Source organism: Chrysemys picta, chromosome 1 (genome assembly GCF_011386835.1).
Source record: "Chrysemys picta bellii isolate R12L10 chromosome 1, ASM1138683v2, whole genome shotgun sequence".
NCBI lineage: Eukaryota > Metazoa > Chordata > Testudines > Emydidae > Chrysemys > Chrysemys picta.
Genome location: NC_088791.1, coordinates 12710498 through 12734542, shown reverse-complemented (window position 1 = coordinate 12734542; position 24045 = coordinate 12710498). Strand labels below are relative to the sequence as shown.

Here is a 24045-nt window from a genome sequence, read left to right as displayed (position 1 = left end):
ACTCTAGGTCAGCGTGTTGCGGCTGGATCCCCGCTCACCCAGTGGTGGACCACTCTGACACTGTTAGGGGCCTGGGCTGGGATGCAGTGGAGTTGGGCCGGCCCGTGTCCCCCTACCTCCTGCCACACCACCCTGGGGGTGGCAGACTCCCCACCCTAGGCCAGGAGGCCTGTGTGAATCTATCGTCCATCAAGCTTGGACGCTAGGCCTGGTTGGTGCTCACCCCTACTGGAGCCCCTAGGCTGTGGTGGTGCCCTCCCCCCCCCACCAGACGGTGTGGATGCTCACCCCTACCTGAACACTTAGACTGTGTGTGTTTGCTGGCTCCCTTAGCTGCTGCTTGGCCCTGCCCGCAAGGGCTAGAGCTCCAGACTGTTAAGTGCTGCCAGCCCCAGCTGAGGGGCTGTGAGCTAAAGACTACTCAGTGCTCTGCAATACCTGGGGGGCAGGGGACACAAGAGCACCAGACTATTATTGTTTGTTTGCCTGTTAGATGGGCACAGAACTATAGACTATTTACGGCTCGGCCCTGCCAGCGTGACCCGAACCCGAGGGTTACCGCCCAGTACAGCGAGACAGAGTGGCCCCCCTCTCCACTGGAGAGCGAGGGACCACTGAAGTGTGGTAATAGCTTTTACTGGACCAACTTCTGTTGGTGAGAGAGACAAGCTTACAAGCCACATAGCATAGGCGCCGACTCCGTGGGTGATCCAGCTCTGGAGCACCCCTGGAAAAAAAATAATGGATGCTTAGCACCCACTGGCAGTCAAGCTCCCTCCTCCCTCCCAGCGCATCCTGCATGCTGTGGAAGGAGAGAGAGGGGGAGAAGCAGGGATGGGGCACATGAGGGAGAGGGTGGGAAGAGGTGGGGCCTTGGAAGGGACAGAACGGGGTAGGAAGAGGTGGGGGTGGGGCTTGGAGGAAGGGATGGAGTGGGGGTGGGCTGGGGGCGGGGGGTCGAGCACCCCCTGGGTAGAGAGGAAGTCAGCCCCTATGCCACAGGACAAATGCAAAGTACTCCACTTAGGAAGGAACAATCAGTTGCAGATATACAACATGGGAAATGACTGCCTAGGAAGGAGTACTGCGGAAAGGGATCTGGGGGTCATAGTGGATCACAAGCTAAATATGAGTCAACAGTGTAGCGCTGTTGCAAAAAAAGCAAACATAATTCTGGGATGTATTAGCAGGAGTGTATTAAGCAAGACACGAGAAGTAATTCTTCTGCTCTACTCTGTTCTGATTAGGTCTCAGCTGGAGTATCGTGTCCAGTTCTGGGCGCCACATTTCAGGAAAGATGTGGACAAATTGGAGAAAATCCAGAAAAGAGCAGCAAAAATGATTAAAGGTCTAGAAAACATGACCTATGAGGGAAGATTGAAAGAATTGGGTTTGTTTAGTCTAGAGAAGAGAAGACTGAGAGGGGACATAACAGTTTTCGAGTACATAAAAGGTTGTTACAAGGAGGAGGGAGAAAAATGTTGTTCTTAACCTCTGAGGATAGGACAAGAAGCAATGGGCTTAAATTGCAGCAAGGGCAGTTTAGGTTGGGCATTAGGAAAAACTTCCTAACTGTCAGGGTGGCTAAGCACTAGAATAAATTGCCTAGGGAGATTGTGGAATTTCCATCATTGGGGATTTTTAAGAGTAGGTTGGACAAACGCCTGTCAGGAATAGTCTAGATAATACTTGGTCCTGCCTTGAGTGCAGGGGGACTGGCCTAGAGGACCTCTCGAGGTCCCTTCCTGTTCTATGATTCTGTTGTTCTATAGAACTCTTCTTGAGGTCTTGGAAAGGTAGTCCCAGCTTCATTGCAAAGTGGAACAGATTATTTCGCATAAGTAGTTAGCACGTATTGTATGGGACCATCAAAGATAGAATGGCCTGTTAACACCTCAGCAGTCATAGGACAAAAAGGGGGGTTATAGATGGTCATACTAAGCCATAAATCCAGTGACCCTGTGCAGCCCATGAGTTGTAGGCTCTGTCTGTACTATGGATCCTACAGTGGCACAGCTGTAAGGTCTCCTGTGGAGCTGCTCTATGCTGATGAGAAAGCTCTCCCGCCAGCATAATGAAACCACCCCCAACGAGCGGTGGTAGCTATGTTGGTGGGAGACCGTCTTCCGCTGACATAGTGCTGTCCACACCGGTGCTTTTGTCGGTGAAACTTATGTCAATCGGGGGGTGGGTTTTTTTTCCACACCCCGACTGATAAAAGTTTTGCCAACAAAAGGGATCGTGTAGACAAAGCCTTCGTATATAGCAGTTATGAATGTAAGCTCCCAGGCTCATCTTTTGAATGTGTGCGGGTTTCCTTTGAGGATGAGGCCTGAGAGGTCAGATACGGAGTGATCGCTTTGTGAAAAGTGTTCGCCCAAAGGTGATACGGTGTTTTTGTCTTATCATTTTCCTGTGTGCGTTCCTTCAAGAGCATAATGATTGTCTGGTTTCACTCACATAGTTGTCATTTATTGCACTGGACAAAGTATATCACATACTGTGATAGGCATGTGTAGTATCCATGGACCTTGACAGGTGTGTTTTGGGAGAGTTTTGATCAGTGTAGATGTGTCTGCAGATTTTGCATCTGTTGTTCTGGCAGAATTTGGTGCTGCTTCAAGTGGGTGTGTCCTGGTCTGCAGAGAGAAAAAGACGAGGCTGGGAGTGTAAATTCATAACTCTACTTAGGGTGACCAGATGTTCCAATTTTATAGGGACAGTCCTGATTTTAGGGTCTTTTTCTTAGGCTACATCTACACTACGGGGGGGGGGTGGGTGTCAATTTAAGATACGCAAATTCAGCTACGTGAATAGCATAGCTGAATTCGACGTATCGCAGCCGACTTACCCCGCTGTAGGGACGGCGGCAAAATCGACCTCTGCGGCTTCCCGTCGACGGCGCTTACTCCCACCTCCGCTGGTGGAGTAAGAGCGCCGATTCGGGGATTGATTGTCGCGTCCCAATGGGACGCGATAAATCGATCCCCGAGAGGTCGATTTCTACCCGCCGATTCAGGCGGGTAGTGTAGACCCGGCCTTATATAGGCTCCTATTACCCCCAACCCCCGTCCCGATTTTTCATACTTGCTGTCTGGTCACCCTAACTCTACTAGACACTAAAACTCATGGACTTCACAGAGTCACTGGCTTTATGGTTTATTACAACAATCCATAACCCACAACCCCCCTCTTTTTGTCCTCTGACTGCAAAAGTGTTAACGGGCCATGCTGTCTTGAATGGTCCCTTACAATATATGCTAATTACTTATGCTAAACAAACTGTTCCACCTTGCATTTTGCCATAACGCTGGGAATACTTTCCCCAAACCTGAAGAAGAGCTCTGTGTGGCTCGAAAGCTTGTGCCTCTCACCAAGAGAGATTTGTCCAATAAAATATATGACCAACCCTGTCTCGTTAATTCAGGAGGAAGGCAGTGGAGAATCACAGTCTATTTAACTGTCAGTCAGGGTGGATTTTTTTTTAATTTAAAACAGATTTTTTTGATAAAATGCTTTTTGAGGAAACCTATCTAAAGATAGTTTTAATTAAGATACATTATAGCTCAAAGATATCTCATCATGGAATAGGGATTATAAATTCTAATTCTACAGTATGAGACAATATATTCATGTAATGTTTAAGAAAAGTTTTGTAAATGAGTTCCAATAGTTGACGGATTAGGGACCCAATTTTATGGGATTCCAAGGGCTTCTGTATAGATTAACCTAAATAATCTTTCTATCTACCCAATGGGACTCAGTGCTCAGTCTAGAAGATACTATCAGAGATGCTTAGTTTTGCAGTTGTCAAACTGGATTTGTATCTCCAGAGATAACATGCTTGTTAACAGCAAAAACGTTTTAAAATAATATATAGGGGTGAGAAATAACAGACCACAACCCTATTGTCCCTCTGCAAATTTGTGTACACAGAGTCAATCCCTTACCTCTCTCTAAAAGTGAAGAGTTTCAAAAAGTTCAATGAACAGAAGATTGTTGGGAGCAGAATAGATCTGGACACGGAGAAGAAGTCTGGAGATAAATGTGAGAAGGGAGGGACAGGCTGTAGAAACAAAAGTGAAACTGTTTGAGCTGCATATTCCAGAAGCCTTGAGGTCTTTCTGAGTGTAGCCTTCATTGATTTGAGATCTACCATACCATTCTTTCAGTAGAAGGGAAAACCTATGGCAGCAGGCCATAAAAGAGACCCAGCTTGGTAATAAGAACCAATTCAAGAAATATGTTTTCTGATGTTTTAAAGAAAGTCACACCAGTGAACTGGTGGAAGTCACTTAAGCACTTGGATTCAGAGACTGTTGAAGTGATAATCTCACTTTTAACAGCAGTAGCTTCTTCTGCCGGTGTAGAAAGAATATTTTCTTCCTTTGGACTAATTCATTCCAAATTGAGAAATCGTTTGGGACCCGAAAAAGCAGGAAAGCTTCTTTTTTTCCAGATTATGAACACACAGGAAAATGAAGGTGAAGACGACTGAGTTAGCTGCAGAAGCCAATATTTTAAGTTTCTCATATTGACCTGGATGACGTTGTCGATTTTAAATTTGTTTAATTCATTTAACTATCTTAGTTAAAAACAATTTTAGCAAAAACAAACCTGATTTTAAAAAAACCTGAATGTTTGTTTAAATATGCTTGTTTTGTTAAAATATTATGTTTGCTGTTGAAGGAAAAAACATCCAGAATACATAACGTTGTTTTAGTTAAATAAAACAATTTAAATGTCTGTCCGATGATGTTCTCCTCCTAATACAGCATGGCAAGAAATCCTCCAAATATTAATGATTAACCTGTTGAATTGGAGATCGTTCATCTCCCAATAACTTAATAAATATCTGCTTCAATTATCTTTGGTAAATGAAATAACCAAACGATCATTCATGTTCTGATATAGCTGTAAAACTAATCTGAAAAGTTTTCAAAAGGAACCACTTTAAAAATGTATAGTGTGTACCTTCTAAAAATGAAACCTACATCTATCTCTGAGTTGTGAAGAATATGTATTAAGGTTATAACAACTAACAAGAATGCACTTGTATGTAGAAATCCATGATTAAATCGAGTCTTCCTGACTAGTGATTTAAATCAAATCAATTTGATATAAATCAAATCCACCCTGCTGTCAGTTAATAATAAGAGAATCATCCTTTGCCATTTTAGGGCCCAGGCCTGCATTCTGAAAGGCAGTGATCCTTCCGAGCCGGCAGTGGGCACGGAGGGCAGAATCAAGCTCTCCTTGCACGCCAGGAAGACCCACTGAAGTCAGTTTGGCCTGGGTCCACAGAAGGGACTTAGGTGCCTCCTAGATCATTGGAACCACACTGTGATCCTCAAAGTCTGAGTTAGGGAGCATAGGTGCCTATACAATGAATGGGGAGAGATAGGCGCCTTGGAACGCGATTCACTAAGCCAGCACATTAGGCGGGGAGCTGCCAATGGGAGATGCTATTAAGAGGGGTGTGTGCTGAGCCCCTCCCCTCTCCGAGACAGGTACTGAAGTCTGAGTTGCAGAGAGGCACCCAGCTCTGCTAGCAATCTAGAAAGCAGGGAAAATAGGCGCTTCTCCGCCTAACTCGTGTACAGGGCTGGAGAGCCCTTCTCACTTTTTCTCTGGCTCAATGATTATTTAAAGATTCAATTACTTAAAGTGGAATAAATTCAGTAGGAGAGATTGCGGAAGGCCAACATTGGAATGCCTCATAGCCCAGTGATTAGGGCACTCGCCTGAGAGGTGGCAGAATGGTGTTCAAATCCTTTTTCAGCAGGGGGACGTGGACCAGGGTCTCCCACGGCCAGAGTGAATATCCGAACCACTAGGCTAAAAGTTGTGAGGGAATTCTCCCTCCTACCCAGCTGTTTTGCGTGGAGTTAGGCACACCTACGGGATTGGGCCCCACAGGTGACCTAGGCTTGCAAACGCCGGTCTTCCCCTGGTTTGTGGCTCACTTTGGGGTTTAGGCGGGACGTAGGCATCCGGGCACCTAGAGGGAAGCAGCAGTGTGTGTGCTTAGAGGCAGAAACGTAGGCACCGAGAGGACGTTTACTGCAAAAACTTCGAAGGCGAGTGACTTTTGGCACCTAGAAGGATAGTTGGCAGCCAGGTGGGAGTTTTGTGGCTCGCAGTGGTGCCTAGAAATGGGCCTTAGGTGCCAAAGTTTGGTATTTTGTGGATCCAGGCCTTTGTGATTTTGCAAGCAGTGCAGGACTGGTCCCTTAGAACAGGGGTTCTCAACCTTTTTCTTTCGGAGGCTCCCCCCAACATGCTATAAAAACACCACTGCCCAGCTGTGCCACAACTGTTCTTCTGCATATAAAAGCCAGGGCTGGCCTTAGGGAGCTGATAGCAAGGAAGGCAATTGCGCAGGGCCTCACATCACAGGGTGCCTCGCAAAGCTAAGTTACTCAGGCTTCAGCCCTGTGTGGCAGAACTCGGGGCTTTGGGCTGCAGCCGTGCATGGTAGGGCTTTGGCTTTCTGCCCTGGGCCCCAGCGAGTCTAACATCGGTAATGCTTGGTGGATCTCCTGAAACCTGCTCGCGGGCCCTGGACCCCTGGCTGAGAACCACTGCCTTAGAAAATACTTGGAAACGGCCAGGGAGCAATCACACTAGTCCTGAATCTCACTAATCTAAAACATCTAGATCAGTCTGGGGAACTATAAACTACTGCACATGCCAGACCTTATCCTACCCTCAGTGATGTCAGTGGCAGCTTTTTGGCATTAAGTTCATAATTTGCAATTGAATTTGTATGGCTTTGCCCCTGGCTTCGGGGGTGGAGGGGCAGGACCTATCATTCTAGGTGCTTGTGTCATGCTCACCAAGGGGAACAGTCCAGCATAAATACATAGACCAGTTCCAATTAGATTATCCAAGCTATCTAACTTTTTCTAATAGTGTGCAGCTTTCTCTTTGTAAACAAGTTAGTTGAACTAATTAGAGATATTATTGTATCTAATTTTATCTGTCTCATTGTTATCTCATCCACTGATACTCAGACCTCAGTGGGGTTCAGGAGCCAAATTAGCGATCAACATTACCCAAAAGAGCCACAGTCGTGGGAATTCATTGTTTCATTTACTATATATACATTATTCTCACAGCAAAATGACTGACTGAGTATTATTATTTTATCAACTACAATTGGTTAATAACATAGTAAAAGCATCCTGATTGGTTAATAACTTAAATCACACCGGGTTTTAATACCATGTGCTGCAAAGAGTGACACGTTAAAGAGCCACTTGCAGCTCGCACGCCTCAGTCTGAGTATCACTGATCGACTCTCTATATTTATATTGTATTCAGTACCGTACTATGGCGTTAAGCATAGTGGGATAGATCTGTTCCCATTGAAGTCAAGGCTGTGGGTGTCATCAAACCCCATATAGATTTATTTGTACATTGTATACACAATGCCATTTCTATCAATGGGGGCAGGATCAGCCCTGTAATTGGGGGAGCACTTCTAGTTCTCCGGATCAAAATGGTTATCTTCTTGGAAAATTTTTGAACCATCGCAGCACTTTCCAAGTAGTTATTTGCCCTTAATAAAATCTTGCAGAGTGTTCAATGTCACAAGGAAACTATCACTGGATATAAACGAGAACAGTTGTTGAAGGGCTCTGCATAGAGCCTTTAATTTTGAAAAGGACGGAAATGTTGAAGAAATGATCCTTGAGAGGTTTCCAACTGGTACTTTGTCTAAAAAGAGAGCCAGGCTCCTTCTCTCGAAGGTGGGAGGCTGGCTTTTAATGCGTGCAGTAGTGCTTCTGAATGATGCTCCATTTGCATAGTGCAGAGGCTTAGAGAGGGGGTAAGTACTATACCATGCAGATCCTTTAAAAGTGTGGGGTTATTGAGAAACTGCCTCAACCTAGATTGTCAGATTTCACTCTGAGCTGCAAACCGCTTGCCTTATTCGTGCACGTCGTCCCATTAATACTCGGTGGGATGACTGGCCAAAGGTGGGGCGAACGTGACCCATTTGATGGGACTTCCCTGATAGACATGTTCACTGCGTTGGAGTAATCTGAAGAGTTAAGAGAAGGACCATGCCCAGACTTAGGGTATGTCTACACTGTACACTAAGCTTAGGTGTGTGGGACCTGGGCTGGTGGACTTGGTGCTCGAGCATCTTTACTGCAATGTAAACCTGCGTTTACAATTGCTGGATCCGGGTCTCACAGCTGCGCTAACAGGTCCATATTGCGCCATGCAGACCTTCTGACTGAGGAGTGTGGCTTGAGCTGCATCCGCAGCAGGACTCAGGCTCTGACCTACTCCGCTAGTAAGTCCTAGGACCAGGGCCCTGGTTGCTTGCTGACCTGAGTCAGACTGATTTGTGTGCACACAGAAGTAGGGCTTGGGCTCAAACCTGAGTCAGCGCCTGGGCTTAGTGTGCAGTGCGGACATACTCTTTGAGACGGAGTGCAAAGGGAACATTGGTCCCTTGACCCCAGCCGGTGGAGGGGGGAAAACACGTGATCCTCACAAAACCCAGCAGATTGCACTTGCTGTGATGTGCGGCCAGCAGAGAAGACAAGTTCAAGCATGCAAGGTGCCATCTTGAGCTGAGCAGCTTGGTGCTCACAAGCAACCGGTTTCAGTGCCGTGTAGCGCTGAAAGCTTTCCAGGGCGCTTGGAAAGGGTCTTGTGGATTTTGTACTAGAACTAGCCTGTTGTCTCCGAGCCAGGCTGCTCTGCTCAAGCTGTCGTGTTACATTTGAGGACCTGGGGTCTCCAAGGGGCCGGCTATGGTGCTGTGTATGATCTGCCAGATCTGTGGAGTAGGTTGCTTAGCCCATGACAGACCATTGCATGCTGCGTGCTGCCCTGTCACTCAGTTCATAGGGCAATGATGCCTCCTGAGAGCTGTCATCTGCGTGGGCTAGGAGGCTTACATAATGATCAAGTATCCTCTATTGGAACCTGCTCTCTCTGTGGGCTTGGATCAACAAGGAGCATCGCATACTGGGAGCTGCCCTTTCTCCCAGCTGGGCTGTGTGGGTCACTGCGTGTTGGGAGCTGATTGTTTCAGCATGTCTAGTCCAGATAGTGTTTTAGCATGTTCAGCGGAACATGTTCCACAAGCCCATTAGTCCTGTGGCACCTTATAGGCTAGCAGACGTATTGGAGCATGAGCTTTCATGGGTGAAGACCCACTTCGTCAGATGCATCCGACGAAGTGGGTATTCACCCACGAAAGCTCATGCTCCAATACGTCTGCTAGCCTATAAGGTGCCACAAGACTCTTTGCTGCTTTTACAGATCCAGACTAACATGGCTACCCCTCTGATACTTGACACAAGCCCATTGTGTACCTGCACTTAGCCTTTGAAACTGCCATGTCCAAGAGCTCCATAAAGCCATGTAATTAATAGCACCTGTCTGTCACAGGGTGACTGGCTCTTAAGGAGAGGGGCTCCAGCCCCACCTGTGACTAAACAGCTGCCTCCCAGTGAAGGCTGTGAGGCTGGGTGATTGCCTGAGGAGCACCTGGTCCTTATAAAGACCAGCAGGAGCACTGCAGGGAGTAGAGAGACTCCTGTGTCAGGACAAGGTCCCATAAGGACTGAGAAAAGTGAGGGGAAAAAGCCTATGGGAATTGTAGCCCATGCTCGGCAGAGAATTTTTTTTTTTTTTTTTTTGGGTGGGAGGTGGTGTGGCCTAGTGGTGAGTGCACTGAACTGGGGCCCAGGAGACCAAGGGTCTGTTCCTCGCTCTGCGGCGAGTCTCCTGGATGCCCTTGGGTAAATCTCTTCACATCTATGTGCCACAGTTTCCCCCTGTGTAAAATGAAGATTGTGATACTCTGTTGTAAAGCACTTTGAGATCTAATAGTGAAAAGCACTTAAGAGCTAGGTGGTATTATGGTGTCTTGCCAAGGCTTTAGGTTTAATCAAGTTATTCTCGGAGACAAGTGCCAGAAACAGACTGTGGAGTGGCATTGATCCTTTCTGGGCCAAGCACCCTAACTCCCGCCTCTCCTAAAAATTCCCTCCCACCCAGGTGGCTCCCAGCAGGTCTGTTCTTAGTCACATGTTGTCCCTGTCATGTGACCCTTGGGCTCTACAGCTGGGACTGAGACCCTGCCTAATGTTAAGAGGCCAGCTCATCCTGTGACTGCATCCAAGAAAATTCAGAGCCGCTCCTATCCTGCTGTCAAACCCCAGAATTCTCCATCTCATCACAGCCACCAAAGAGGTTTTTATACATCTTAATACCTTTTGGGATATAAAATCTTTCAAAGTAATGGACTTACATCCCTTTACACTTGTTCTAAATGGCTTTATAAAGATGGGAGAACACCATTATGCCCATGTTACAGATGGGGAAAGTGAGGCACCTAGTGATTTAATGAGTTGCACCAAGTCCCGTGGCAAGTCAGTGGTAGAGTCAGGACTCAAACCCACTTCCAGTTGTGTGCTTAGGCTACTCAACCACAGCTGCTCCCGTCGTGCATAAGACTAAAAAGCCCTGCCCCGTGTAGTTTGGAGGCCTTCTAGACTAGTTCCATAGAGCAGTGAGGTCCTTGGTAGCTGTGAAGTCATAGAAGGATGTATTCTGGAATGGCAGGAGTCAGCTGGCGTGACCGTGCCAGCTCTGCAGTGGTATTTAAAAAGGCACATCTGCATGTAGACCTGTGCTGGATGCCCGGTTCTGCCTCTTTGTCCCTTGAGGGCTGCCACACCTAATTTCACAGTTAGGTAATTGTTTGGCCAACTAGCCTGTAACGATGCAAGACTCACCCCTCCGGCGCCTCCTGCTGGTCGTCTCCGGGAATTAGCTCTCCAGCCGTTGGAGCACCCTCTGCAGGCCAGTGTCCCGCTACTGTTTGGCCCCCATGTCCCTCCCCGACCCGGTGCCCTGTTATCTGGGGTGCTGTCCCCTGGCAGGAACCCCTTTCTCTCAGGGCATCCCCTCTCTGGGGAACCTCCGACCCTCTAATCCCCACGTTGCCTCAGTCGTGGGCTACTGCCAGTCACCATCTAGCCCCCACTCATTGGGGCAGACTGCAGTGTAAAAGCCGCTCATCATAGGCAAGGTTGGGTTTGGACCTGCTGCCTTTGCCTACCCCTGCACTGCCCTCTGCAACCCCCAGTACCCGTTGGCCTTCTGCTAGGCCGCAGCCTGGGGCTCTCCAGGCTGGAGCTTCCCCAGCTCCTCTGCCTTTCCCCAGCCCTGCTCCACTCCGGTACTCTGCTCAGGTCCCTGCAGCCAGGTCCATCTCCCTCTACCACTAGAGAGAGACTCCTGAGCTCCTGGCTCCCAGCCTCCTATATAGGGCCAGCTGAGGCCTGACTGGGACGTGGCCCAGGTGCGGCTGCCTCCCCAATCCGCCTATTAGCTGTTTTCCCTGCCACAGCCCTCTCCCAGGGATGTTTTAAGCCCTTCAGGGCAGGAGCGGGGTAACCACATCGCTACGTAGCCCAAAGCAGTTTCCTCTCTCGCTTTGACATGAGGCTTTAGCACTTGGAGTTCGAAAGGTTTAAAGCTTGTCAAGCTTACATCTAAAAGTTACAGATTATAAATTACGCATTAGATATGGGCTTGAACCGAAACTACAGCTCTATGCCGCAACGCACTCTGGTGGATCCCAATTTGTTTTCCATATGATAGGTGGTACCATTTTCCACTGTTCAATTCCACCCCTTCTCTCCCCCCCCCCCCCAAAAAAAGTCACGGGATTAGAAATCCAAGGGATCGGAACTCAGTTACTCTGTTCACGCACTTGAGGCAAAAACGGGTGTGGCAGGGAGAAAGGAAAAGGTCCCATAGTCTTCTCCAGAGAGAACAGCCATATGATCATGCCCCCGATCCATCCCTGACTCACTCCCTACCTCTCCTGGCATGCCCCCGATCAGCCCCCCTACAACAGGACCTGGGAGCGAGGCTGGCATAAAGTCTTTACATTAGCTGGGGAGATCCCCTGAACAGGGATATTATTGGAGGGCGGGGGCTGGTTCCATCCCCTCTAAGGTCCCTGTCGGTTGCCAAAGTAACCAGGTTCTGTGGAGTCAGTGGGAGTGTTACTTCTCAAGCTGCCCCAAGGCCCAGTTGAGAGGTACACCGGTGTGATGACCCCCAGCAATGACTTCTGCAGGAAGTTTACCATGCTGTAGGAGTCTTTCGTCCATTGTGAAGGACTCTTTCTGTGACCTCAGTTCCATGGTCCTGCATTTCTGATGTAAATAATTTTCAAGGATCAAGGACAGGAGGTCACCAAAGGAACGTGGGGGAATGAGGGTCCTGTGTGAGGTGTGAAGGGAGTCGCGTTTGGGTATCAGGACAGGGTTCTCCTCTCAATGTGAATTATAAAAAGGAAAAATGAGCTGGAGTTGACAAAAGAGGAGGAATTTAAAATGGTGAAACTCTAGGTGCTGTCGTCTTTTATGTAAAGAGCCAATATTGATAGAGACGACGACACAGAAGATTAGAGACGACAAGTCTAGTTGTGGGTCTGCCAGCAGTGGGAAGAAACAACCAAGGAGAATAGATTATTTTTTATTAGAATTCTTTTGCTGCCTGTGAATGGGATTAGATGCCAAATTAAGCATGAGCAGGTGTTCGCTAGGAGGGGAAGCGTATCATTGACTTTGAACGGTAGAAGAATCAGTATTGCCAACTGCACTGTCCAAAAATTAGGAGTGAGCCCCCCTACCCCCAAATCATCAGATTGGTTTAAAAACCTTCAGATATTTTTTTCTTCTGGTTTTTTAATTTTTATGGAGTGCTTGAGTCTCGGCAACTCTGAGGCAATTTTTTTTTTCAATGAAAGCTGAGATTTTCACTTATTCACATCACTCCAGGAGCTAGGGCATCAAGTGTAGTGCCAAAGATTGCAAGCGCTGGGAACACTGAAGAATCTGGGCATGTGTTTTTGTCAGACTAATTCAGTCTTGTGGGTCTGATCATGCCCTTCACATGTGGGTCTCTGCCTCCCCATGGGGTGGGGGACAGCTAGACACCTCTACAGCAGTATTCCCTACTTCCTAAACCCCAGGTCCCATGGAGGGCCCTTCAAACGGGGAGATGGAACAGGCTAGCCTGTTAGCATCTTCATTACCTATGAATCTCCTCTTTAACTGAATCCCTGAGATGTGCATCGATATTATGGGGATGGGGTGTCAGACAAGTACCTAGGTAGAATCACTGAGCGATCTTATTGTCTTTCCAAACCTGTCCATTCCCTGCTGTTTGTTACTTGGAGCATCTCAGCTGCAATTTAACCCTGATCATGGATTCAGCTCTGCACAGCTGGACCCCTAGAGCTGTGCAAAATTTCTTTGACTTCAGCTTTGTAAGAGTTTGGGGGTCCTGACGATGCATGTCACTTTGAAGGATTGGGGCGTTAGATTGTAAGCTCCTTCGGGGCAGGGGTTGTGTGTTTCTATCTCTCCTGTCAAGGGTCTAGTATTAATACATCTTAATAATAATTAACCGCAATCACTGTGAAGCAGTGTGGTCAGTATATAGGGCACCGGATTAGGGTGATCTGGGTTCTACCATGGACCTGCGGAGTGACATTGGGCAAGTTTCTGTGCCTCTTTTTCCCATCTAAGCCTTTGTGGGTCTGTCTACACAGCAAAGAAAAACCTGCGGTTAGTCTGTGGCAGCTGACTTGGGCTCTGTCTGCAGGACCGTTTCATTGCTGTGTAGGCTTCCAAACTGCAGCCTGAGCTCTGGGACCCTCCGACCTGGCAGGGTCCTAGAGCCCCAACCCCAGCCTGAGCCCAGGAGCCAGCACAACGATGAAACGTCTCCGTAGCCTCAGCCCCGTGAGCCCAAGTCGGCTGGCCCAGGTGTCTAGTCACTGCGGAGACATACCCTGTTTGTCTTGTCTATCTAGACTGTAAGCTCGTTAGGGAAGGTACTGTGTTTGGGGTTTTTAAATACCATTGTGCCTAGTGCAATGAGTCCCTGATCTGGAGACTCTATTGTGATCCAAATAATTTTTCTCTATTTATTATTATTACTACTATTTTATTTTATTATTTATTAATCAACAGCCTAAATCAGCGTTCACTGAAAGCCAGTTATGTAAACGCGAATGCTCAGAGCAATACCTGAGCATCTTTGGTTTGCTGAAGAGGAAGTTTGGGGCTTCTTTTCAGATCATACTGGGAAGAGGCTTTAAATGTTCTTTTATAATAAATTATGATCTTGTAACCATTCCCAACAAGAAAAGATTGGCCATAGGCCATTACCAGGTCACACTTTACAAGAATCTTCTTAGAGGTAGATGGCACAGTATAATCTTTTTTTTAATTTTTTTAAAACTGTGTTCCTTAGTAATGTTAAAAATACATAAATAATGTGTTTAAACAAAATCCCTTTGAATTTCTCTTGACCATTTATGTGTTGACCTGATGAGCCCGAAACACAAATGCTGTGTCCACCTCTCCAGAGTTTAGGGACGTTCACAGTCAAACTTTGCCGTTGGTGACCATTTACTTTGCCTCTGTTCATTTCCTCCTCTTGGACAATGAAAATGTACTCGTCAGTTTCATGGACGTTTCACTTTCTGTTTCTTGGGGATGCTCCAAAGCGCATTCAATGGAAAGTCTCCCACTGATTTCAGTGGGCTTTGGACCAGATTTCTTATTCCCACTGCTGCAGCAACTACTGTTTAACTCCAGATCAAGACTGTTTTTACTGACTTTTTTTTTTTAAACATAATAGCGAAAACATTTTTCTTCCTCTGTTGCTTTGTTCAACATCTCTTATTTATAAACGCGTAAGCCAATTCTGCACTGATGCAGAACTCTGCTGACTTGGTTGGGATGCAGATGGGCCCTTTTAATGGATCAGAGCCTAACCTTCCTTAACAATATTTCTTTAACAGAAACTGTGATTTGCTATGTGCCAGTATAAACACTACAGCTGTCTGAGCAGACACCTTAAACTTCACATTAGCTCATATCTTTGTCCTGTCAAAATAATGGGAACTTCTCAAGATTTAACTATACTACTGAGTAACTTATCTTTCTGCTTCGTATTTATATGGTTACCCTTGAGTTCTATTTAAAATGACTGATTTGGCACCTTTAAATTGATTGCTTTTCCAATCCCAGATTACCTTCCCTTACTGTCTGGTTAGGGTGAATGTAAAAATATCTGAACCTACCAAGGGAAAAATAAAAGCTTTAACTACCATTTTTCCCCCTCCCCTTGAAATAAGTTTCATGTAAAAAGCTGATACATAACCTATTCCTTATTAATGATATTTACGGAAATATTCCAGCGCTTCTCTACTGAAGGATTAGTGTTTTTTGACTTCCAGTGGACTGATTGCTTCTAGTTTCATACTTAATTGAAAGAGAATGTACACTGGGGATGACAGATATACCCATTCTGAGTTTAGCTGAGTTTGAAATAGTCATGGTGTATAATGCATGTCAGGAGAAATAAAGATGAAGTGGCGAAATGATCATTATTTATATAGAGCCCAAAGTGCACTAGGCGTTTTATAGACAAAGAGGCCAACAAGGACATTTCTCCAATAACAATCTATTATTTACTATTTGTCTTCCAGTGATACCCAAAAGTTCCCATCAGGATCAAAGCCCCACTCTGCTGGGCCCCGTACAAACTTATAATTAGACAGCCTCTGCCCCAAAGAATTTACAGTCCAAGTGCTAGATTGTACCTCTAAGGCCTGGTCTACACTGGGGGGGGGGGGGGTCGAGAATAGCGTAGCTGAAGTCAACATATCTTAGATCGACTTAGATTGACTTACTTCACGTCCTCGCAGCGTGGGATCAACGGCCACCGCTCCCCCGTCAACTCCGCTTCCGCCTCTCGCCCTGGTGAAGTTCTGGAGTCGACGGGGAGTGCATTCGGGATCGATGTATGGTGTCTAGACGAGATGCGATACATCGATCCCTGATCGATCGATCACTACCCGCCGATCTGGCGGGTAGTGTAGACATACCCTAAGGCACAGCCCTGTGCAGAGGGTGATATGTAAGATGCATCATCCCTGGTAGGCCTGGTGACTCAGAGAAACCCCCCGTGTCACAGAATCCTTCCCTGCATTCTCCTTGCTCCAGGGCTGTAGTGATTTACCACTGGTTTAGATCAGCTGGTTGGTTGAGCTGCACTGCATGGTGCATTGTGCGGAGACAGAGCCATGGCTCAGCATCACAGTGGCACTTTGGTTTAAAAGAAGCCAGGTTTCCAGATTTATAGCCTGTTACTCTCAGTACTAGACCATGCTGCTTTTCAGCACGTGGCCCTGTTAAGATCAAGTATACAGAAGAACTTCAGGAACAGATTAGAGATGTAGCAGAGGAACGATGGGTTTTATGGCTAAGGCACTGGACTGAACCAAATTCCTAGCTCAGCCATAGACTCTCTATATAACCTTGAACAAGTCACCAATAGACTGATGAAAAGCCCATTGAAATCAATGAAAGAATCCCATTGATTTCAGTGGATTTTGGATTGGACCCTAATCTGTTACTCATCTGTAAATGGAGAAGTATTATCATCCCCATCTCAAAGGATAACTTCATTGGTGCTCAGATATTGTAATGATAAAAGCCACAGAAGTACATAGATTAATTACAGCAATCAAAATGCAGGGTGACTTGCAGGGAAGTGTGTTTACTTGGTCAAAATAGGCTGCTCATTTAGTCTCTTTTACTCTCCTGCAGGACATTTTTGTTACATGATGAATTAGGAAAGGAAGAAATCTTATTGTGAGCAATGGAAACTAGGATGTCTTTGATTTCCGCCACGCAAGAGACTCAACATCTATCCCAGGAGAAGGGTCAGAGTCCAGCCAATGGGAACAGAGAACAGTTTGATTCAGGTGAGCTCTTGTTTTCCATGTCCGTTTCACTTTTATGTTTAAGTAAATAAAACAGATTTTCTTGTGCAAGATGAAATTTTTCAAACTCCCACAACATTTGGAGGAAAATTGGCAAAACTTTTGACAACGTTTCCTTTGTTTTTCAACCCTTTTGTAAATTTTTGGGGAAGAAAAGCAAAATTTTAAAAATGTTCGGAAGTTTTTCCTTTATTTGAATCAGCTGGATTGATCAATTTTTTCTATAAATTTTTTTTGTCCTGTGTGTTTTTATTTAGATTCCCCCCCCCCCCCCCCCAAAAAACATCCCAGCTACCAGAGCGTGCAGTACATTTCTCAAATGGTGCTAAGGGGTGTACCTCCACTGCATGCGCTTCCCTCCCTGGGGAGAAGATGAGAGAACAAACGTGTGACTGATAGGTACACCTCTACCCCGATATAACGCAACCCAATATAGCACGAATTCAGATATAACGCGGTAAAGCAGTGCTCCGGGGGGGGCGGGGCTGTGCACTCCGGCGGATCAAAGCAAGTTCTATGTAACGCGGTTTCACCTATAACGCGGTAAGATTTTTTTTTGGCTCCCGAGGACAGCATTGTTTAATGCACTACTGGAAGGTGTTCCTAGACTTTGATGATGAGTGCGGCACAAGGACTTATAGATAAGGTTAACATTTTGTCACAGTTATTTGTAGTAAAAGTCAGGGACAGGTCATAGGCAATAAACAAAAATTCGTGGGAGCCCGTGACTTGTCCATGACTTTTACTAAAAATAAGTGTGATAAAATGGGTCTGATGCGGGGATGAGAGCCCGAGACCTGCTATAGGAGGGAAGAGGTGGCGTCCAGCCCCTGCCGCCACTGCGGTTGATTGTTTCGGGGTCCCCCCTGCTGCCTGCAGTGGCTTGGAGCTCTGGGGTCCTCCTGTGGCTGCAGGGGTCCCCCCGACACCCGTGGTGGCTCAGAGCTCCAGGTCCCCCCATGTTGGCTGAGAGCTGTGGGGGCCCCTGCCTGTGGGGGCTTACAGCTCCTGCCCTGCTGCCCCAGGGCCGAAGCAGAAAATGTCATGGCGGTCTCTGGAAGTCACAGAATCCATGTCTTCCCCGACCTCCGAGACATAATCTTAGCCTTACAGATTCGATTCAATTCTCTCGAAGTATCTTTCATTAAGCTTTGCAAAGTGAGCTGGGAATCTGTGACTCCCGCCTCGTTCGGGGTGAAACTCCACTGTGTGCAGAGCACCAGCATGCAGTCTGTGCGGCACTCCAGTCCCACTTGACTACTCCAAATAAGGTTTAAGTGGCACGTAGGCTTTGTTCTGGCTCTCTGCACAGGGGTGAATCATCCGGAACGATTTAATACTCGGCCACCGAACTATTAGTACAACGGTTTCTAGCTCTTTATTTTTCCAAACTTGGGAAGATGAAGGCTCTTCCTTAGGAGTGATGATGCTCTTGCTATTAAGGTTCTGGACAGGGACCCAGGACTCCTGGGTTCAGTTGCCAGCTCGGTCACTGGTTCTTCTCTGTGACCGTGGCCAGTTGCTACCGATTAGCGTCTCAGTTCCCTGTGTTTTGCTTGTATGTTGTATCCTTTTCTCCCACCCTGTTTAGGCTGTAAGCGCTGCAGGGCAGGGACTGTGGACATGTCTACACTGTAATCAGAGGGGTGACTGCAGCATGTGTAGACATACCCCAAGCTAGCTTTGATTTAAAAAAAGCAGTGATGGGCAGCAGCAGCATGGGCTTAGTCAGTCAAGTAAATACTCTGGGTCCCAGCCTGGTGCTGCCGAGGCTTAGTTGCTGTTGTAACTTGAGTTAGCTAGATAAAAGCTAGCTCAGGTGTGTCTACACATGCTGCAGTCACGCCTCTGGTTGTAATGTAATGTAATTATTACTCCGGGTGTAACAAAAACAACGTGTTTATATCAGTGGTCCCCAAGCTGTAGGGGGCATGGAGGAATGTTGCAGGGGAGGGAAGCGCAAGGAAGGGGCAGGGAGGGAGCGTCATGCCCCCAGCCCAGCTCTGCCTCCAGCCCTGTTCCGCTCCCAGTCCTACTCTGCCTCCAAGCCCAGCTCCACTTCCAGGCAAGATCAGCCCCACTCCGCCCCCTGCTCTGCCAGCCCAGTGTTACCCGCATTCCCTCTCTGCCCCCACACTAGCTCCGCCTCTAGCCCTAGCTCCTCCCCCATCCCCAGTTCTGCCCCCAGCTCCGCCTTCAGCCCAAGCTCCGCTGCTGAGGAAGGTTTGGCTGTGCAGTAACGGGTGGGTGGGTTAGGGGGAGGCATGGACAGATTCTGTTAAGGGGAAGTTGGGGGTGCTGATGGTAAGGACTTCTGCAATCCACACAATGAATAATAACCAGTATTGTACAGCTCATCAGATTGATATGTGTGTCTTACATTATCTTATTCATCCTGGGGCTGATAACACTAAATCCTTTTCTCAACAATCGGACATTTCCATGAGGCTTGCTGATGATAAAATGAAACTGAGTTATAAATGTCAGATCGAGGGTCAGATTTTCTAATGAGCTCAGTGCCCCGGTAGCTTGCACTGAGAACCTGGAGTGTTCTCAGTGTGGGCTGTTTGGGTGCCGAGAATTCTGCAACTCTGGCCCCAGTTGTTTAAAGGTTCTGCACTCTCTTGCGCTCCTGGTGAATGAAATGACCATTCCCCTGAGCCTGTATACTGTAAGTAAGAATTAGAGGAGGAATTTCAGAAGTGCTCAGTGTTGGCCTAACTCTTCTCCCATGGAAGCCAATGGACATTTAACCATCGCTCCCTTTGAAGTCAATGTTTAAAATCCCATTGGCTTCAAGAAAAGCAGAGTTAGGCCAGTGGTGAATGCTTTTAAAATCCCCTTCGATGCTTTTTCAGGACTTACTGTATCTCTTCTTTCAGACCATGCTGTTAATGTTCTGTTGTTCACCTTCCTGATAAACCTCTTGAAGAAAAGAATTGATAGCTCTGCATTCTATTTGAAAGGAACTCAAACAGAATTGCCAATCGTAACTTTATATTTTTAATCACATCTGAAAAACCTTGGAAGTCTTTTCTTTATGCATCCAACCTCTGTTTAAAAGTGAAAGCCTCACGGTTCTCTAAGCTGGGATGCTGCAGTGGATGGGTTATTTCGCTAGGTTTTGAACTCGTCTAGCTTCCGCATCTTTGAATATCTCCAAAGCATCTGGCTTCTGCTACAATGCTTGCATCAGAGATAAGATCCCTGAAGGCTCCAATCTGCCGAGGGCCGTGCCCCTCCACTCCCCCCTAGTAGAGGGTGTAGAACACCCTGGAGAATAAGATTCTAAGGGCATGATGCTGGGAGCGTCTAACATGGCACAGCACCTTGCAGGAAGCACTGGGGAACTGGCAGAATTGGACCCATGAGCTCTTTGGAAGCTACTGAATAGTTTCAAACTGCTTTTCTTTGCGTTTCAAATTCAACCAGTTGCTCTCCTCAAGTGGTTTATTTGATCCTCTCTTTGCCTCTTCTCAGGCTGTCCCTTGTCCATAGGAATTCAGTCACTCAAGGTTTCTGTCTCTTGACCATCAACATTCACATCCACAACATCCAGCCATTCTTCTAATCCCATGGGCAACAGGGATTTTATTTTGCTCTTTAGAAAGCTGATATTAGGCTCTCGTATTTCACCTCGGTTTTCATGGTAGGAATCCAAGGCCAATGTAAATGGGCAGTGACCTCTGAACTGAATAGATTTGTCACCTTGGAGGCTTTTTGCTTCCCGCCACTTTGTCCCTGACCCAGAAAATCTCATCTGATGCCTTGTAAAAGGAAGTGAATTTAAGGTTCATCATGAAAGGCACCAGGTCATCAGCCCTACAGACGGAAGTTCTCTATTTATTCACCGAACACAGGTTGCAGCCGCACAAGCATAACCCATTAGGCAGTATGCCCAGTCCTTGGAGAATATGAATCTAGTAGACAGCCTGGCTCTTTAGCTTAAACTCATAGCTTTATAGCTCTGGTGATCTCCAGTTTTGGCTAAGATGGTGGTGGTTGTGTATGTGGCAGCTTGTTTGGGATGTGAACTGCTGTGGGCCTCAAATGTTTGGGACATGCTTCTGTTCAGAAGAGGTATGTAAGCCACTCTTCAGTATGTGTTATGTGTCTCCCCATTTCCTATGCCCACTCCACAGAGGATATGGGTCTTAGCTCAAGCTGTAGGGGCATAGCCTTTCAGCTCTGGAGGTCCCTGGTTCGGCCCTGGGTCCTTGTGCCCCATCCACATTCTGCAGGGGGAGAAGGGAGTTTTTCTGGGATTGCCAGTTATGAAGGAAGCTTCTGTGGACACCTGAACCCCAAACAGCAGTCAGTTGAGAATGATTTTTATTTATTTATTTATTTATTATCACTGTGAATTGTGCCAGATCTGGGATGGAGACTGAGAGTGGGAACGGCTCCTTGTGATGGTAGCGGTCACTCTGGCATGCCCCCTTGTGGGTAGGTGTGGGGTTGTCATACCTTCCCCTTGGTCATCTCTTCCTATTGTCCATCTCTGTCTGGGCCTTTTGCGGCCTAGCCCTCCGGCCCAGCCACTTAAAAGTTCAGTCCAATTCTCGGGTGTCCAAGTCTAGCTGTAAATGGTCCGACCCCAAGCTGGCCACTTTGAAGTCCCTTCCCCTGGCTTCCCCTGGGCTGGCAACAAAGTCCTTCCAAGTCACCATGGGAGTGAATGAAAACAAAACAAAACATCACACTCCTCTCTCCGGAGTAGCAGGTCTCAGGGCTTCTCCCTGGCCCTTCAGCAGAGCTCAGAACTACAAACAAAATTAAGCACTTGAAGGATCTTCTGCCCTTTTCTGGGCCCTCTGAGCTTCTTGTCCTGTTTCAGGAGACTCCCCCAGCTCCCTTCCTGGAGCTGGAGGTTGTCCTTCAAAATAGTCTCTTTAAATAGGATTCCCCTGTTCTCCTGTTTGGACTGGGTTATGAGTTAGCCAGTTGCAAGGCTTTTGCCAGCTTCTCCCTTCGCGGGCCCCTTTTCCTAATTAGCCATCAGGCTTCAGGGTCTGCAGCAGGCCAGCCTTTCCCCGCTGATGTCTCCTGGTATCTGCCCTGCTATGTGGTAGGAGGCAGCATTTATACTGGTCCCCTTCTCCCAGCTCATTCCCCATTGGTTGGGGTGGGGAAGGGAAACCTTGCCCCCACCCTCTCTGCAGGCTCTTGGCTCTGGGCCCTTAAAGAAACAGTAATATGATTTCCTTGTGAACACTTCTTACTCCAGAGACCACGTCCTCTCTCCCAGTATTTCGTGTGTGTGTGTGTGTGTGTGTATGTATATAGTTGGACCTTGCTTGTACTCAGTCCTCCTTTCTCACAAGGCTCCTCCCAGTTCTACCAGAGAGTTCCAGCAACACGTTGGCTCCCATCTCACTGCAGTCAGTCACAGGCACTTGAGTGTGAAGGACTGGACACCGCACATGGATCTTTTCCTAAATTCCACCTCCTTTTGGTCACCTGTTGAAGAGCAAATCACAACCAGGAGGTCTTCTGCAGACACGCTGAATTTCCTGACATCGTGTGTCCGCTTGTACCTTTGGGAGCCAATGCCTTTTCAGATGTCCCCAGGGGACTCTAGGAACTTGAGCTCTTTGGCCTTGTCTGCATATGGATCCTGATTCTCATTTACACAAAGGTCCCTTTACACCTGGCAGCTGCTCATTTAACACCTGCTTGGAGGCCCCTTTGCACTGCCAGAGAAATGTGAATGAAGATTAGGCCCTTTTGGTGTTTTTTGTTTCTAAAGTTTCTGCCACCATTGGTCAGCTCCACTCTGGCGGTGGTGGCGGCGGCGGCGGTAACAGCCGCAGCAGTGCCAGCCTAGGCAAGGCACCTGCAACCCCTCATGTTTTGAACATTATGTTCTCTAGACCTGCTTGGAACAGGGTTAGATCACACCATGGTGGCAGCTGGTCCACACAATTACTTAGATTATAAGCTCTTTGGGGCAGGAATCCTCTTTTTGAAGCAATGATCCATAACTGGGGCTTCTGGGCATGAACACAATACAAATAATAAACTAATAATACACATGCCCCGCAACCATTGGTACCACTAGAGTACCACGATACTCACAATAGCCATGGTGAGAAATCTTAGGAGAAAACCTTTTCCACTGGGTAGCGCAGTGCCTTGAAGCCGGAATTCTCCAGTCATTCACAGCAGGGGTAGTAGGTTACCACAGCTTCATGAGGGCCCTGGCTGTAAAGTGGTGTAAGTGAGGAGACACTGGTGTAATTGCAGGAGCTCCAGAACGTTGGTTGTAATTTACCAAAGCAGAGTGAGAGGAGAATTGGGCCTGTCTCCATGTGATAGTGACCGTTATTTAAAGCCGTGGGACAGGAACAGTGATGCTGCACCTCATGTGAAACACTCCTGCGATATAGGACAAGCCGATTAACTTTCTAGATGATAGTAGTAGACAAGGTTTTCCCCGAACATTGCTCTTGTGTTCCTCCTCTAAGGAATGGACATGGGCAGATTAAAGCCTTCAAGGGTCCTGGCTTAGTAGAACCATGAGTCAATGAAAAGCCATGTGGCTGTTGGAGGAGGAGATGCAGGGAAAGCAGGAAGGAAAAGATCAGTCCCTTGTGGGCAGTGTAGGCACAGGGAGTGGGGGGGGTGCCTGGGGACAGTGCCTGTATCTTCTAAGGATCCACATTTAGCTTTGATCTCCCCCGATGCCTAGGGTAGGGAGTTAGGGGAATGTAGCAGCATCCCCAGGTGGAAGGATTCACGGAATGAGAAGTGCAGGGAAATGCTGGATTTGGGAAGCCTATGTGAGCAGGATGTTCCCAGGTCCCCTGTCCATTGAGGTGAAGACCCAGTATGTGCTGCTGGCAACAGGAGAAAAGAGAAAATCCCAATGGTTGGGGAAGAGGAGCCACCTTCCCCCAAGGCTGGGAGACTCACGGCCAGTGCACCCAAGGGGAGAAGTTGTAGGGTGGTGGTGGTCGGGGACTCACTTCTGACGGGGATGGAGGCATCTATCTGCCCACCTGACCTGACCTTGTAGGAGGCATGCTGCTTTCCTGGAGCCTGCATCCGATTCATCATGGAAAGCTTGCTGAGGCTCATCTGACCCTCTGACCACTACCCCACGCTGCTCATCTAATGATACTGCCAGGTATGGCCCTAAGCGGATCAGCAGTGAGTTCTGGGAGCAAGGGTTAAAGAGTTGGGGTTGC

The 24045-nt window shown here is 47.4% G+C and overlaps 1 protein-coding gene across 3 annotated transcripts in view; it reads left to right on the top strand.

Annotated features, from left to right (window-relative positions):
• The window catches only part of SFMBT2 (Scm like with four mbt domains 2), a 202655-nt gene that overhangs the window by 13730 nt on the left and 164880 nt on the right, over window positions 1–24045 (top strand). For all 3 annotated transcript variants that reach the window (XM_024106345.3, XM_065552962.1, XM_024106344.3), the window contains exon 2: window positions 16680–16837. In XM_024106345.3, the coding sequence (XP_023962113.2) occupies window positions 16732–16837 (106 nt within the window). In that variant the 5' untranslated portion in view covers window positions 16680–16731. The remainder of the gene's footprint in view (window positions 1–16679; window positions 16838–24045) is intronic.